The following is a 16,754-nucleotide window of genomic DNA, read 5'->3' on the forward strand; positions in this document are numbered from 1 at the left end:
TCCAAACATTAGGAAGAATTTCTTGATGGTAATTGCTATTTGACAGTGAAATGCACTCCCTCATCATGTGGTGGAGATGTCTTCTTGGGAGGATTTTAAACAGAGGCTGGATGGCCATCTATTAGGTGTTGATTGTATATTCCAGAATGGCAGGGGGTTGGACTGGATGGTTCTTGTGGTCTTTTCCAACTATGATTCTATGTTTTAATAAACTAATTAAGTTACCTGGGAAAATTAAACAAATTTGATTATAAATTCTTACAAATCTATTCTTATGAATGCAAGCTTCCCCTTGTTTTGGTTTTCACTGTGAAGCATCTGAAATAACAAAGTGAGTTTCCTGTGGCAAACAATGTACAGAAAATACATAAAAATTCTTATTATTCCATTACTGTTAAGTTGCTGTTATCAAAACAGGTGACTATCTCTATCTGCTTTGCTAGTGCACACCTGAGCAGAAATGAAGAACAATTCGCAAGTTCAGTTAGTCCTTATTATCTCTATCCAGCTTTCTATAGAAAGTATAATAATAATAATATAGTTTATTTGTAACCCGCTTTTCCAAAATTTTGATCAAAGCAGCAAACAATTATATATAAAAACATTCCAATAAAATCAATTAAAAACAGCATTTAAAACAACACAGTGATACTAACAACAAAAGGGCCAGATAGAAGGGGAAGTCGATATATACATTCCTGGATCATCAATGAAGAGGGGTAAGGGAAAAAATGATTTTTCACGGTGGGAAGGCTTGGGAAAAGAAATACATCTTCAGGTTCTTTTAAAAAAGAGCTAAAGATGTGGTGGAGTGGAGCTCATCTGGGAGACTATTCCAAGATCTGGGGGCCACGATAGAGAATGCCCTCTGTGAGGTCCTGACATAGTGTGTCGCTGGGACCTCCAACAATTTCATCCCTGTTGATCTGAGTGTGCGGGGCGGATAATATGGGGAGAGGCGGTCCTCCAAGTATCCTGGGCCCAAGCCATTTAGGGCTTTATAGGTCATTACCAACACCTTGTATTGAGCCCGGAAGTGAATAGGTAGCCAATGAAGATCTTTCAAGATGGGTGTTATATGGTCAGACCTGGAACAACCAGCGACCAATCTCGCTGCCATATTCTGCACTAACTGTAGCTTCTGGGTTTGGTCCAAGGGTTGCCCCATGTAGAGCGCATTGCAGAAATCCAATCGAGAGGTTACCAGAGCATGTACTACAGTTTCAAGGTCCTTCCGGTCCAGGTAGGGACGCAGCTGGCGTATCAGCCGAAGTCATAAAATGACTTGACTAAGGGGCTGATTACACACTACATTTAATCTGCACATCGTCTTCAATCCTACCTAAAGAATAGAGTTTATAATAGCACATCTAAGATGTGCAGAAAAATCTGGAGTCAAATTAAGACGGTAGTGTATGCTAGGCTCCTAAAAACAGCTAGGCTGATAAAAACATGTAGTCTTATAATGGGGCTCATGCCTGCCACGCGACGCTGTGTAGTGCTGTGTGGCATGTGGGCCCCATTACGTCTTCTGGGGCGCGTAAAGCTTATTTCCAGCGCAGCTTCCAGAATATTCTGGAAGCCGCATATGATGCGCCCGCGTATGATGCGGGTGCACTGTAATACATTCTGCATCCTGCAATTAATGCTTCAGACTGCATTTTTCCAGTATTACATATGGTGGAGAATGAGAATTGGAAACAGTGATGAAATTATTCCGGCTGCAGCATGGGTTGTCAAGGGAGAAGAATACACTCAGCCAAAGAACAGGAGGAAAATATGGGTGATCACATCACCTGTTCTTGCACAGAGGACAGTTTGCCACCCATAAGATATAACTCAAAAGTCGAGTTATGGACTAAAGATTGCACAATTCTCCTTAAGTACCTCATAGATAAGGGATAGAATTAAGTGCATCATACACACACATTGTTCTTTTCTGGTTAAGTCAATTTCCTTTTATAAGGTGCATTCTGTCTAATTCAATTTATTTGTGCCTCTGTTTCTTCCTCTCATTAAAAAAACCAACTGTAACAATTATAGGTAATTGTCACAATTGTACCACTTACTGGCAGAACATGTTATCCAACATCTTGAGGGCCATAAATTCCAAATACTGAACCCATTAGTTTATGAATGTCACAAATGCCAGTTCAGCACACATGATATAGATCCCTGTCTATAAATGGCATGGATAAGTAAATGCTGCTGAAGTCATGTTAATTTCAGGCACATCAGTAATTCTTGCAGCAAAACATAAACTACTTGTGTTTGCACTTCAGAGTCTTAATTAGGCTTCTGTTCGCTGAAGCATGTACAAAAGGTATTTAAGAATGCAGGCACCCCATTGATACTTAATGTGTGCTGCAGAGAAACCCCTATTTAACAATGTAAAACACTACACCTGTGTAAGGATTTTGAAAGACAATATAGCTCAATGAAAGAGTGGGGTACATTTCTTCTGAACCGGAAGAAATGTACCCCATCCTATTTCCTTGGATAAATCTTTCCAAAGAGATTTCAAATAAAATTGGCTGTGGAAGAATGGTGAAGCAATTCTCTTACTCACCTTCACACTGGCCTCTCCTGTTCATTCGGAATCCACTGTCACAATATTCACATCTGTATGAGCCAATAGTATTTACACAGAAGCCTTCTCCACAGGTATGAGGTCTGGCACATTCATCAACATCTAGAAATCAACATTTATCAATATCAAATCAATACAAACTAAAGTCTGGAAATAAGGTAGTTTTACAAAATCGGTATTTATAGAAAATTAATTCTTTGGACCACTCCCCCATTCCTACTCATAAGGGCAAGCTACATGCCTAAACAGCATAAGATATTAGCTAGACTATATAGCTCTTAGCCACAACATCGCTATACTGTACAAACAGTCTTTAATGCTTTGATATCTGCAGAAATTGCCATGGCTGAATTCATGAGCCTCCTTGCTTACAATCTCCAACTGCCATTTTGCCACTCACCTTCCAACTGAGATTCTGAGTCTGTGCTGTCCTATTACTGTATTTGTAGAAATTATTCTGACACATGGATGGAAAATGTGCTATCATATTGTACCTAGTCTTAGATTAATATTACACTTGAAGAAAATTAAATCACATGAATAAATAATTTTAGTGATTGTGAAAAATGACACCCTTTCTGAAATAGTGGTCAATTGTGGTTAAAGACTTGCACTATATAACAGCTTGCATTTTGTACTAATCCAATGCTTCTATAAACCAGTGTAAGTGGCTACTATTGGCATCAATCAACTTTAAAATCATAATCTTAACTTTTAGCCCTAAGTTTTAAGAGTCTGCACAGTAGTTACCAACACAGTCTGTTCCTTGTTCATTGGCCATAAACCCTGCCTGGCAAATGCACAGGAAGCTTCCTTCTGTATTTTCACAACGCCCAAGGGAGCAGAGATGCGGAGTCTGAGTACATTCATTAATATCTGTTAAAGAAATAAAAATGTATGAAGACCAAAAAAGCAATACTCTGTCATAACCATCACTTTACTCCATCTGAGAATCAGAAGACACTAAAATGAAAGACAGACACTGTGAGCATGTATTTGTTTCCTTAGTGGTGAGCAGTAAGGATTCAGTATAAAATTTTGATTAAAAAAGCATACACATTGGCTTACAGTTTCAAGTATTGAGTTTCCTTGGAGAAGAAATGAATTATATTTCTAAGTAGTGGCCTTTTATAGGGAACCTATACATAGTTTTTTGTGAGGTATCACACAGGTTCACACAGTATATACACACCCAACTTCTTTCCAGGCAAGCATTCTCTGAAGATGCCAGCCACAGATGCTGGCGAAACGTCAAGAAGAAACTCTTCTAGAACATGGCCACATAGCCCGAAAAACCCTAAAAAAACCTACGGATACTGGGCATGAAAGCCTTCGACTTCACATTGGAACCTATACATTTATGCATAGGGACACCGAACATTAAAGAAAATCTGATTCTGGTTCCTTTTGGAAATCAGGTTAAGTGACAGTGCTCCTTCATTTATTATTCAGAGTTTTACTGTACCCAGTATGAAGAAACTGAGCTTTTGTTTTGTTTCTTGCAAATGCCTTCATGCATTCTAACTACTGCACTAGTAGACAGAACAGATAGATTACTCGAAACCAGTTTGCCTTGGCTTTGTCTGAACTGGGCTGGATACTCTGGAGGCAGTTAGGAGTATCCTGGCCTTGCAGCTCCACAAGCCTCCATTTCCACATCGGGGCAGCTGTCTGCATGGGTGTCCTGCTGAGCCACCTGGTACATGTGTCACCACTGTGGGTCACTAGTTTCTGTGTTCAGAAGAAGGTGCTCAGTGACTATCACATGGCTTGACATCTCATTCTGACTTCAGAATGAGTGACTGGCGACATACACTGGCCAGATCAGTGGGGGCACCTATGCAGAAACCAGCCCCATTGTGGAAAGGAGGGCTCCTGATCTTCCCAGAAAATCTGAAATAAGAGGTGTTTTTAAAATTCATTTTAAGAATATTATACATCGTCCAAACTACTGGCACCAGAACTAGGAGTAGGGTCATGCGTTGTCCAAAAAGGATGCTGTTAGAATGAGGAAGAAATGGGTTAATGTATATTATTGTTTTAAGATTATATTTTAATCAGAATTGAGAGATAACAAGTAAATGAGTCACTCATATCTACTATAATCAGTTTTTACAGATGCTTACACATCTTCAGGTATTTTAGAGAGTGATCAGTTTATCAACAGGAAAGCAGGAATGGAAAATGGATCATACCAGAACATTTGGTTTGTTGATCATTAAGCTTGTATCCATCATAGCAGAAGCAAGTGTATCCCACAGGCAAGTTAACACAATGGCCTGCTCCACAGATATCTGGGTTCACAGTGCATTCGTTGATTTCTAAATAAAAAGATGCACATACTTACAGCAAACTACTTAACATGTTTTAGTAACCCCACTATTATCAGGTTTTTTTAAAAAGAGAAAACTCTTCAATCTGCTTGCATATCAGTCCAGTGGCTCTACAAATGATTGCTGCTGAGAAGTTAGTTGAATGCAGCGTTTCAACACCAGAAATCACTGAATATAAACATCCAGAAAGATTTCCTAAAAGGGCCTTCCTTCCCTTTTGTCCTATTTACACATAAACATAATGTCGCCACACATCACATTGTAAAATACACTGTGTCTATTAAAGCTCTTCAGAATGTCTGCTTATACCATTTTCTTCTGGCAGTGTTTGACATGCTCATCATGCTACTGGAATTGCCAAAGAGAACTGACAATTCACACCATGATATCTGCCATTGCATGACATCCTTTCTATCATTTGTGGGTTGGATTTTTTTTTTTTACTTAGATGTCTTATGCTTAAAACATCTAAGTAGCACACACCAAATTACTTCCTTCTGGTCTAGGATACTCAGCTGGCATAGATAGTATTTTCCAGCTTATAGTACAGTTTTTTAATCTCCCATTTTCATATGGGAGCAGTACTTCTAAATTGGGCCTCAATCGTGTGACTCATTTATTGAAGCCTATGTGCAGCAACAGCCTATGTTCCAAGAAGCATGGGTGGCTCTCTCTGCAATAACAGGGTAAAACTCTCACCAAGGGATTGGATCTTGGATTTAATTCACACAGCCCAACTTGAAACAGAATACTCCCATGGAAAGGGCTGGAATGGGCTGAAGATTTACTCTAAAGTGCTCTTCCACTGTTCTTTATTTTAATTATGCACAGACCTTTCACTAGGGTTTGCACCAGCACTCAGCATGTTGGGGCTAATACAGGGGCCCATCTTTTGCTTAGTTTTCTTTTAAATAAATAAATAAATAAATAAATAAATAAATGGATGAATGTTCTTACATATGTTCAGGTCCATTCATTCTTTATTTTAAACCACATCATAAACAGGGCTCTGTGCCCAGTGCAAACAATAAAATTAAGTAAATCAACTGTACTAACTGTAGCATATAAAAACCTGAAGATTTTAGCAAAGAAAAATATTTTAAAAACAGGATGTTGTTTTTTTGTCCACATGCTGTCCAATGCTTACTGATAATGCCAAGATGCACATTCATTTTTTGCACTACAGCATTTTGGCACATTACCAAGGGCATAGATAGTTCTACAATTTGAATTTTCTGTACACTGTCTGCTTCTTAAAATTTTCTTTTGGAACTTATCTAGTATGGAAAGTTGTTTCATCTCAAAATGTTCTGTCCTCGCTGATGAAAGCTGACAGCTGAAGGGTACTGACTTATATCCCCAATTACATATTTCACTAACACAAACTCTTATGGAATATCCAGAAGTCATTATTTCAGCTACCCTTTTATTGACATATCAAATATTTTGCATTATTTCTTTCATTTATCTTAAAAATAGTTCTATGAAATCAATTGTTTGCTTAAAGACAAACAAGTCCATGGTGTATATTCTACCATCAAAATACATTACTTTGGTGGGAACATGGAACAATGCTCTTTTTGAACTATGAAATTCCTTTTCAAGAGAGATTTTTTTATATATGCCCCTTTGGAGAAAATCTAATTAATAATAATAAAAATAAAAATAATAGAGTTTATTTATATTTCCTGCCTCTCCAAAGATCGAGGCAGGATTATAACATTATATTTAGGAATATAAATAGATAAAAGCAGATTGCTAAGAGTGCCAGCTAAAGTGTAGCCTATAAATGGTATGTACATTTTAAACAACTGTTTATTAACCATAAATGTAATACTGACTGATGTTGTTAAGATTCCACGAATACATAACTTTTAAATATACAGAGATAAAAATGGAATTTAGACACTGAAAAATATGTTGAAATATATCAGTAAGTTTTTTCCAAACTACACAGCTGGTAATACTTAATTAAGAAAACCCTTTTGCAAAGATAAATTGATGTCAGAGAATGCAAGGAAGTTCCAGAGCCAAGAGAATATAGAAATAACATCACCCATGTTGCAATTCTTTGATCTATTGAAAAGGGTGGATCAGAACTTTTTTCACAGATACTCAGGAGGAGAGCCATTAATACGTTGCTATGTTACAGACACATGGGAAAGAATAGCTCCCAATTGCGTGCCAGTCATAAGAAACAAGTGTTTCAAGCTAATTCTGAAAGAGTGGAAAGCTCTCTCTCTCTCTCTCTCTCTCTCTCTCTCTCTCTCTCTCTCTCTATATATATATATATATATGGTTTTGTGACTGTTAAATATAGAGCTGAACCGGACTGTAAATCATTTACCATATATTTCTTAGAAACTCTCAGATGAAAGACAAAGAGAAATGGAGAAATACTACCAACAGTAACATAAGCTATAAGCAACACAGAGACATTATTGTCAGCATAACATCTATGCAGTAATAAAAGTTTAAATCATTTGCTAATCCTAATTCAAAACAGACACATTGAATCAAAGTTTGAATTGGAAATCAACACATATGTACATCTTGGCTGGAATTCTACTGGAGACTAACATCTTTGTAAGTGGACTTACGTTTTCAGGAATTAAAATTGGGCAGTCTTGTAACATCTGTATCCAGCAAAGGGCTGCTTTGGTACCAATGAGCATCAAAACACCTACTAGGGAGTGCTGATGTGCATCAGTAGAACCCAATGCACATCAGAGCACTATGACTGGTGTCCTGTTATTTATTTATTTAATTTATATGCTGCCTTTCTCCCAGAAAGACCCAAGGCGGCTCACACAATTCACCTTCACAATTCACTAACAAGGCTTCTTAGCACCTGTGTTACATAAAGTTATGTAATGTAGTTATGTAATGTGACCATGATAGAGGATTCTTGTTTTCATTGATTCAATGGTCTATTCCAGTTGAGTGCAGCAACTGGACATAAATCATGATTACAAAAAGAAGATATAAAAATATATGCATGTATTATGAAAAAAGTAATTCTAATTAAGTCATTTAAGACAAGGTTTCCCACGACATTCTTGCAAACAAGCTTGTAAAATGTGGGCTAGCCAAAATAACTGTTATATGGATTTGTAACTGGTTGACCAGCCGAACCCAAAGGGTGCTCAACAATGGCACCTTTTCATCCTGGAGAGAAGTGACCAGTGGGGTCCCACAGGGCTCTGTCCTGGGCCCAGTGTTATTCAACATCTTTATCAATGACCTGGATGACAGAATTGGGAGCATACTTATCAAATTTGCAGATGACACCAAATTAGGAGGAATAGCTAATACTCCAGAGGACAGGATCAAAATTCAAAATGGCCTGAATAGACTTGAAAGCTGGGCTAAAGCTAACAAAATGAAATTCAACACGGAGAAATGTAAGGTACTGCACTTAGGGAAGAAAAATAAAATGCACAGATATAAGATGGGGGACACCTGGCTGAATGAGACTACATGTGTAAGGGATCTTGGAGTCCAAGAAGACCACAAGTTGAACATGAGTCAACAGTGCGATGCGGCAGCTAAAAAGGCCAATACAATTTTAGGCTGCATCAATAAATGTATAGTGTCCAGATCAAGAGAAGTAATAGTGCCACTGTATTCTGCTCTGGTCAGGCCCCACCTGGAATATTGTGTCCAGTTCTGGGCACCACAATTCAAAAAGGATTTTGAGAAACTGGAGCGTGTCCAAAGGAGGGCGACTAAAATGGTGAAGGGTCTGGAAACCATGCCCTATGAGGAACGACTTAGGGAGCTGGGGATGTTTAGCCTGGAGAAAAGGAGATTAAGAGGTGGTATGATATCCCTATTTAAAAATTTGAAGGGATGTCATATTGAGGAGGGAGCATGCTTGTTTTCTGCTGCTCCAGAGAACAGGACAAGGAACAATGAATCCAAGCTGCAGGAAAAGAGATTCCACCTCAACATTAGCAGGAACTTCCTGACAGTAAGGGCTGTTCGACAGTGGAACAAACTCCCTCGGAGTGTAGTGGAGTCTCCTTCTTTGGAGGTCTTTAAGCAGAGGCTGGATGGCCATCTGTTGGGGATGCTTTGATTTGGATTTCCTGCATGGCAGGGAGTTGGACTGGATGGCCCTTGTGGTCTCTTCCAGCTCTATGATTCTATGAAGATTCTATTAATATAAAAGTGTTCTAAGACTTTGTAAAATTTGTAATATGACTGAAACTGAGACAATATCTATGTTAGTGTAAAACAGGTGGTCCTTCTGATGTTGTTGGACTCCAACATCATTCCTAGACAGCATAGCCAATAGTGAGGGATGAAGGATGACCATACTTGCTCCTCAACTCCCACTGTAAAAGGATGAGCTACAGTGATAAGGACAATTATTCAATGAATGCTAAGGGCAAATACAGGAAGTCAGGAATAGAATAGCAACAAAAACAGTCTAGTTCCAACCATTGAACTATAAAATATAAACTGTAATGCTATAAAGTGTGGTTGACAGTGAGAATCAGAAAGTGGAAAATCTGCGCCATTAAGGAATGGGGGAAAGTGATGGAAGGAACATGTGAGTGATTCTTTAAGTCCACTCCTGGTTTGCTTAATTATGGTTAATTATTGGGAATATTATGTGTGAACTAAAGCATAACCCACTTGTATTTGCAAAAAAGAAAACAGAATAAATAAATAAATAAATAAATAGGACGATATGTTATACAGGATACCTAACCACTAAAATGTTACAGTTTGCACTGTGGATACCTTAACATATATCTATTAATGAGTACCACTAAAATGTAATGAGAGCCAGCGTGGCATAGTCGTTTGAGTGGACTATGACTCTAGTGATCAGGATTGAAATCCCTGCAAAGCCCTGGAAACCCACTTGGTGACATTTAGCAAATCACACACTCTTAGCCTCAGAAAACCTTGTGATGGGTCCCTCTTAAAGTCACCCTAAATTGGAAATGACTTGAAGGCACACAACAACAACAACAACAACAAATGTAATGGTGTAAATTGCTCTTAAATGGGATCAAAAGTCCTCTAATACCTACCTATTAGGCATTTTTTGCTGACTAGACCAGAATTTATTACTTTTATAGCAATCTGTTTATTAACGTTTTTGCCCCCTGGCTTCACATCTCTGTACAGGCAATGTCTTGAAGTAATAAAATCCGAAAGGCAATTTGAAATTTTTGGAACTAATATCTAGCAAAATCTGGAACTTCAGCTCATTCTCAACCACTATAACCATATCCATATGAAAAAGATACACTTCATCTAGAAAATACTTTGGAGAAACTAGAATTATACAGTTAGAGAGCAGCCATCAAGATGTATGCTCATGCTTAAAAGATAAGTATGCAAAATGAGGAAACTAGAGATGTGAAGGGCCTGGAAACCATTTCTTTCATAATTCTAGAAGAAAATATTCCATAATCATTTTTCCCCAGAAAACAACGGGCCTGTTCTCATTGGAACAGGAGCGTGGCTTTGGTGCAGCTTCTTGACTCTTCGGATGCATGCATCATTTAAACAGCATACCTCCAAAGTGACCTGAAACAGCTTTATTTTGTCCTGTCTTTACAGGCCCATTGTTTTCTGGAAAAAAATGATTATGGAATATTTTCTTCTAGAATTATGAAAGAAATGGTTAAAAAAAGATTACCACATTTCTGGTCACTTTCTCAGTTTTTTTTTTTTTTTGGAATGAGGGCATTATGTCTGCTTGGGACTATGAAAGAACAGAGGAGACAAACTAATTTTGTTTACTTAATTTGAGAACCAATGACCTAGAGAATGTAAGGCTAAAGCTGTTCTGTATATACTAAGACTTGCTGATTAAAACTGCACTTTTCTTTTCCTGACTCCTTCTTAACCCCACCTCTCTGTCCTATGAGCCACCCAGTATGCATTTCAGGTGTTTTATTTATTTATTTTAACTTTTTAAAGCAATTCTGGAGCTCTGCAACTGCAAGTGATTTTTTTTAAAAAAGAAAATAAATAGAAAAATAAATAAAGGCAATCAGAATTTATGTGACTGCCAATATTGCAACTAGCCCAGCTGTGATGTTTCGCATGTAGGGACTAGTGTGATTGGGAGGTCATTGACAGGGTTTTCCCGTCAATGAAAAGTGACATCCTAAATGCAGCTATGGGTTGGAGGTGTTGTTGTGTGCTACTATCACTAAAGCCACTTTTTTCTGCAGCTAATCATGGTTTAAAAGCTTCATACAGTAATCGCCTTTGTCAATTAAAAACTATACCCAATCACATATTCAGAAATTCTGAAGAAAAATTTCAAACTGCTCAATGTATCCTTCTCTCTTCCTGAACAGAACATTTTTGGCTCAGCATCTCCTTGAGTTCTGTGGCTGAATTCTTCTCCTTTGATACTCTAGTAACAATTAATTAGAGGGGTAATATATATGCATCTGTACCTCCATCAGTTTTTGGATGGAAAATATGCATCATACCTGTAACTTGAGTTGGTGCTATTACTTGACTGGCACTTGAAGTAGAGACGTCTGGGCCAACTTCAACAGGCACAGGAGGAGAGGTTTTTTCAACTACTACTGTGTGAAAGAAAAGGAAAAGCCATTTATGTATGAGGAAAACATTTTTAAATCCATGGTTTACTAAATTAATAAACAAAGGAAAACTGTGGTCAAGCCCTGACACAATAGGCTTCCAACAGGTACATGCTATACTTTCTAAAACCTTCCAAAATTATAATACTGAAGCAATGACATAACTTTTTAAATTACTATTGGCTGTATTTCTAGGCAAAGCATGAGTACATGTGTTTACAAAACTATGTGTAATCCTTTCAAATGTTATAAGTCTTCCTAAATATGCAATATACACAGAACATGAAAAGATTAACACTGAAGGGGTCCTGAAGGGTTACTAACACTTTTTTTTATTCTGAAGGTTTACTGACACCTTTTTTATTCAAGTAGGTATCAAACAAATCTTGAGCACTGTCAGACAAATAAAGTCATGTATCACAGCCTAGGAATCACTGGAAGATTTTAAAACACAAACTAATAATATGTTAATAATTCCTCTCATCTTCCACTTGTATTTGGGTGCCTAAGAGGCTAAACAGAGTGGGCAAAAGGGCAAGCAATGGAGTGGAGTGGGGCTGTGGCAGCAAACACTGCATGCCACTGTCAACCCCCTACACAGTGGGCGGCATTACAGCACTCCTTTGGCACAGCGTTCAGACGCTGCATGCCAAAGGAGCACCGAAAAGTGCCGTGGTGGCAGTAAAGGTGCCCTTTTTCTGCTCCCAAAAGGAACAGCATTTTGCTGCTTCTTTTGGGGGTGGAAAAATGCCAGATTGGGGCATTTGTGGTTGCTTCAGCCCCGAACCGGCACTCAAAGGGGCAGTGGCAAGCTGCTCCTTTGGGGCTGTCTCTTTTGCCCCATAGTAGGTATCCAACAAATTCAGAGATGGAAATATAGGCCTAAGGACATCCAAGTCATTCACCATTTCAATTCAGCCTACAATTCACTTTACTCTCAGGCATGTACACCTCCATATTTCCTGTTCCTACTCATAAAATTTGTGGGCATAATCAACCAGACACAGCTGCTGCACAACCTCCATTGAGTTTAGTAGATTCATCATCAATTCTCGACAGCTTATGATTTATGGCCACAATCCAAAGCTTCATGGGGCTCCACAAGCATACTGCATGAACATTGGAGCTTTTGCTTCAGAGTATATATTTTTTCCTGTCTTCTTTCTATTTGCTTCAGGAATATTCTTTTATGGGTAGAAAAAAATACAGCTGATCCTCCATATCCACTGATTCTGCATCCACGGATTCAACTATGCTCTGCTTGAAAATATATGTATTTTAAATTCCAAAAAGCAAATCTTGATTTTTCCATTTTATATAATGGAACACCATTTTACTACACCACTGTGACTTGAGCATCCACAGATTTTGGTATCCAAGGGGGCTCCTGGAACCAAACCCCAGTGGATGCCAAGTTTTTAATAAATTCCATATTAAAAACACATACCAACTAATCTGCTAATTAGGAAGATGCCTTTCCACATTGTATGCCATGAAAAGAAGCAGAAAAGTGTGCAAGATAAATAATAATTATGTGATTCAGTTGTTATACAATCGGCTTTGCATATCTATGGATTCTTCATCCACAGCTTGAAAATACATATTTTTTTAAAAAAATATAAATTCCAAGAAGCAAACCTTGATTTTGCCATTTTATATGTGGGACACCATTTTATTATGCTATTGTGTTTAATGGGGCTTGAACATCAAAAGATTTTGATATCCACAAGGGATCCCGGAACCAAACTCCAGTGGATACCAAGGGCCCACTGTATAGGCAGGCTTTGGAACATTCCTACTGTTTGATCTATTACAAATACTGAATTGTAATGTTAGTATATACAAACCAGAACAGTATCACAATACAGGTTGAGTCTTCCTTATGCAGAATTCTAAAATCCAAAATATTCCAAAATCCACAATGTTTTTGATCATTGATATGACAGGGCAGCAGTGGAGGTAGGGAGGGAAATCACAAGTTTCCAGCCAAACTTCCACAAACAGCGGCTGCAGTGGGTGCTGTTCCTTCACTACCCACGTGAAGTGAGGTCTAGAACAGGGTTCAGCAGCAGTAGTTGTTGGTGAACGTCTCCAACCTTGCTCATCCTGCAGTTGCCAAGTGGCTGGTTGTGTTCATCTGGAAGGAGAGCACAAGAGAGCAGCCCCACAGCCACACTAGCTCCCTGAGGGCAAAATGAGTGGAAGGAGGAGTCCATCTCCCACAAGCAGCGGTTCATGGGCTCTATCGCATTCAGGGCAGACAAACATGTACAAGCAGCTGTGACACCAGGGAAAGGGAAGCAGTATAGTGGTTCTACTACTGTGTCCCCAGCCACTGTTGCTGGCTTCTCCTCCTCATCCAGTGGGAAGTACCAGTAATAGTTGTGCAGTGACTCCTCCAAAGCAGCACTTTCCCTGTGAGCCTTGGCCAAGAGACAGAGCCAGGAGAGCTTAAGTCTGGCCTATCTCCCCCTCTCCATGCACTCACTTCAGCCTGTGGAAGAACATGGTGAACAGAACTGCCCCCTCCCCACAACTGAAAGTGAGAAAGGCCCTGATATGTAAGTATTCCAAAACTGAAAACATTCCAAAATCCAAAATCCACTGATCCTAAGCATTTTGGATAAGGGAGACTCAAACTGACTTATTTTGTACAGCAGTTAGGTCCCAAGATTAAAAATGTTGCAAAGACTGACTGTTGATTTTTAAACTACTGTTTTATTTTTTTTTACTATGTTGTTCTCCTGTTAGAAACAGAACTATTTTACAGATACTTCCTTTTTTAGGCCTGATACAAACATAACATTAACAGACAAAACAACATAGTGGTAACCATGATAAGGAGATCAGGAATGTGACATGGAGGTATGAACATCTCTCCTCCCACCTTACAAGTAGACATTTCTCCTCCTTCCTTGAATAGAATCAGTTTTTAAAAACAGATAATGCTGTTCAGAAATATCGCCTTACAAATTGTTAAAAACAAAATCAATGAAAGTGCACAAATATGTGCATCTTTTTTTACTGCACATAACAACCCAGGAGCAGATAAAATCAACTTCAGTTAACATTTTAAAAAGCTTTTAGACAACAGAAAGGTGTTTGCCTTCCATTCTGGATGTAGGATGCAACTATTGAAAATACATTTTTATTAGTTGTAACCTGCTCAGCCTCATAAGATAGGGACACCTGATGAAGAAATTCCAACGATGAACTCAATGTATAGGCAGGTATATGTAGGAAAAGGCAATTCTTTCTCTACCCATATCCTTAGACACTAACAATGGAAATTCTAGCAAATCTAAAAAACCAGGACAAGACAACAATCAAACTGCAGAATTAGTGGAATCCAAATTAAGATGAAAAAGAATGACTTTGGGGCCAGCTTCAGGTGGCACTGCCCACCGTCTGCCCAGCCGAACAGCATTCCCTTTTGCAATCTAGTCATGGATGGATGTTGTTTAATTATGAACTGACCTGATGTTAGGCAACAGCACCATAATATTCAAAGGAATACTGGCATGACAACAATTATCACCACAGATGGGGGAAGAAGTAGAAAGAGGGATGGGATGTCCTCTTCTTCCCTAGTTTAACTGCCCCATCACTGCTGTATCTCTACATGATACAGTAACAGGGCAGTAGCATTAGCACTAAACATGGTTAGCAAACCATTATGAGCTTTTAACAGAACAGACAGATTTTAATCTAAGCTTCAAAGCTACCCATGGTTTCAACTAGCCCATTAGCTAATTAGTTGAGTGAAGTAAGAATTGATTCCATCTGGCCTCAGAGGGAGAAAGAAAGGCCCAGCTCCATTGGCTGGTCTGAAAGCTCCCGGCTTTGAAAAGTGGCCTCCGAAACACACCCGAGAGCTAGGATGCAGCCGGGCTGGTAGTTAGCCGGCAGAATCAGTGTCGAATTACATGCGATAATTCCCACCTGCAACCCATGTCCTGGTTGCATCCTGTTGGGGTGCAGGCGAGTTAAATGTGCGTGTCATAAGCTCCTGCAAAGAAGAGCCCTCCTCCAGTCCATCTGATTCCATATGGCCTCAGAGAGAGAGAGAGAGAGAGAGAGAGAGAGAGAGAGAGAGAGAGAGAGAGAGAGAGAGAGAGGCCCAGCTCCATAGGGCCTAGCCTAAACAAAACAAGCTTCATTTATATACCTCTTCATACCGCCTAAGCAGTGTCTAAGTGGTTTACAACTGTAAGCTAATTTGCCCCCAACAGTCTGGGTACTCATTTTAGCGACCTTGGAAGGATGCAAGCCTGAGTCGAGCTTGAGCCCTTTTGCTGGTCATGAACTCGCAACCTTATGATTTTGAGTGAGTGGCTGCAGTACAGGCATTTAACCACTGTGCCACCAGGGCTCCTAGAGTAAGAAGGAGAGCCCTCCCTCCAGTTCATCTGCCATGGTCCAATCTCAGAGGAAGAGAAGAACTGGTGGACCTGATCGCCTTTCCTGCTGCCATTCCCTTCTCCTTTTGTGTCATGTCTTTTTAGATTGTAAGCCTGAGGGCAGGGAACCGCCTAATTAACCATTTGTAAGCAGCTCTGAGACCCTTTGTGGCTGAAGAGCAGGGGATAGATACAGTGCTCCAAATAAATAAATAAATAAATAAATAAATAAATAAATAAATAAATAGCTAGCATTTCTGATTCTAACCCTGGTCTAAGAGCCAACCACAGTTACCATTAGTGTACTTGTCGGTACTAAACAATGCACTCCAGCTAACATTAACTGCGTAAAGGAGAAGGAATTCATAAGGGAAGAAATAACTGAATGCAAGTGGATGACCCTGTGGCATGATCCTGAGTGTTACATCTGCACTGGGCCTTATTGATATTACCAAGGGGACTTCAGAAGAATTATTCATGTATGAAATACTTAATAGGAATAAAAAAATTGAGCCTTTATTTTTAAAACCCAGAATTGCAAATTACACTATACTTTAAATTCCAAATTAAAAACAAAATTCTAAAACTGAAAGGAATAGAGATATGACAAGGAATTGTTACATTCCTTATTTGCATGGGTTTTCATCCACTAAAGGAGGTGTTAAAAACATGTGGATGCAAGTTAATATAATAGTTGAAATTCCAGGGAAAACGCTGAGGTTGACCAGGCTTTATTATAGATTCTTCTAATTTATCAATTGAAATTAATTTCTTTTGTTTAATTAAATGGGTGATTGTATGATTTTAATGTAAATTTAACTAACTGTGTGGGGAAGATTTGCAATGA

The 16,754-nt window shown here is 38.8% G+C and overlaps 1 protein-coding gene across 4 annotated transcripts in view; it reads right to left on the bottom strand.

Moving 5' to 3' along the window:
* Window positions 1-16,754, bottom strand: part of LTBP1 (latent transforming growth factor beta binding protein 1) — a 262,829-nt gene that overhangs the window by 63,191 nt on the left and 182,884 nt on the right. For 2 of the 4 annotated variants that reach the window (XM_089529704.1, XM_089529706.1), the window contains 4 exons: window positions 11,394-11,489; window positions 4,786-4,911; window positions 3,341-3,466; window positions 2,570-2,692 (listed from right to left, as the gene is read on the bottom strand). In XM_089529704.1, the coding sequence (XP_089385830.1) occupies window positions 2,570-2,692; window positions 3,341-3,466; window positions 4,786-4,911; window positions 11,394-11,489 (471 nt within the window). Of the gene's footprint in view, window positions 1-2,569; window positions 2,693-3,340; window positions 3,467-4,785; window positions 4,912-11,393; window positions 11,493-16,754 lie in introns of all 4 variants that reach the window. The other 2 variants (XM_089529702.1, XM_089529705.1) reach the window with 1 other exon arrangement.

The sequence above is a fragment of the Sceloporus occidentalis genome, unplaced genomic scaffold (genome assembly GCF_023333645.1).
Source record: "Sceloporus occidentalis isolate IW3139 unplaced genomic scaffold, rSceOcc1.0.p SCAF_6, whole genome shotgun sequence".
Lineage (NCBI taxonomy): Eukaryota > Metazoa > Chordata > Lepidosauria > Squamata > Phrynosomatidae > Sceloporus > Sceloporus occidentalis.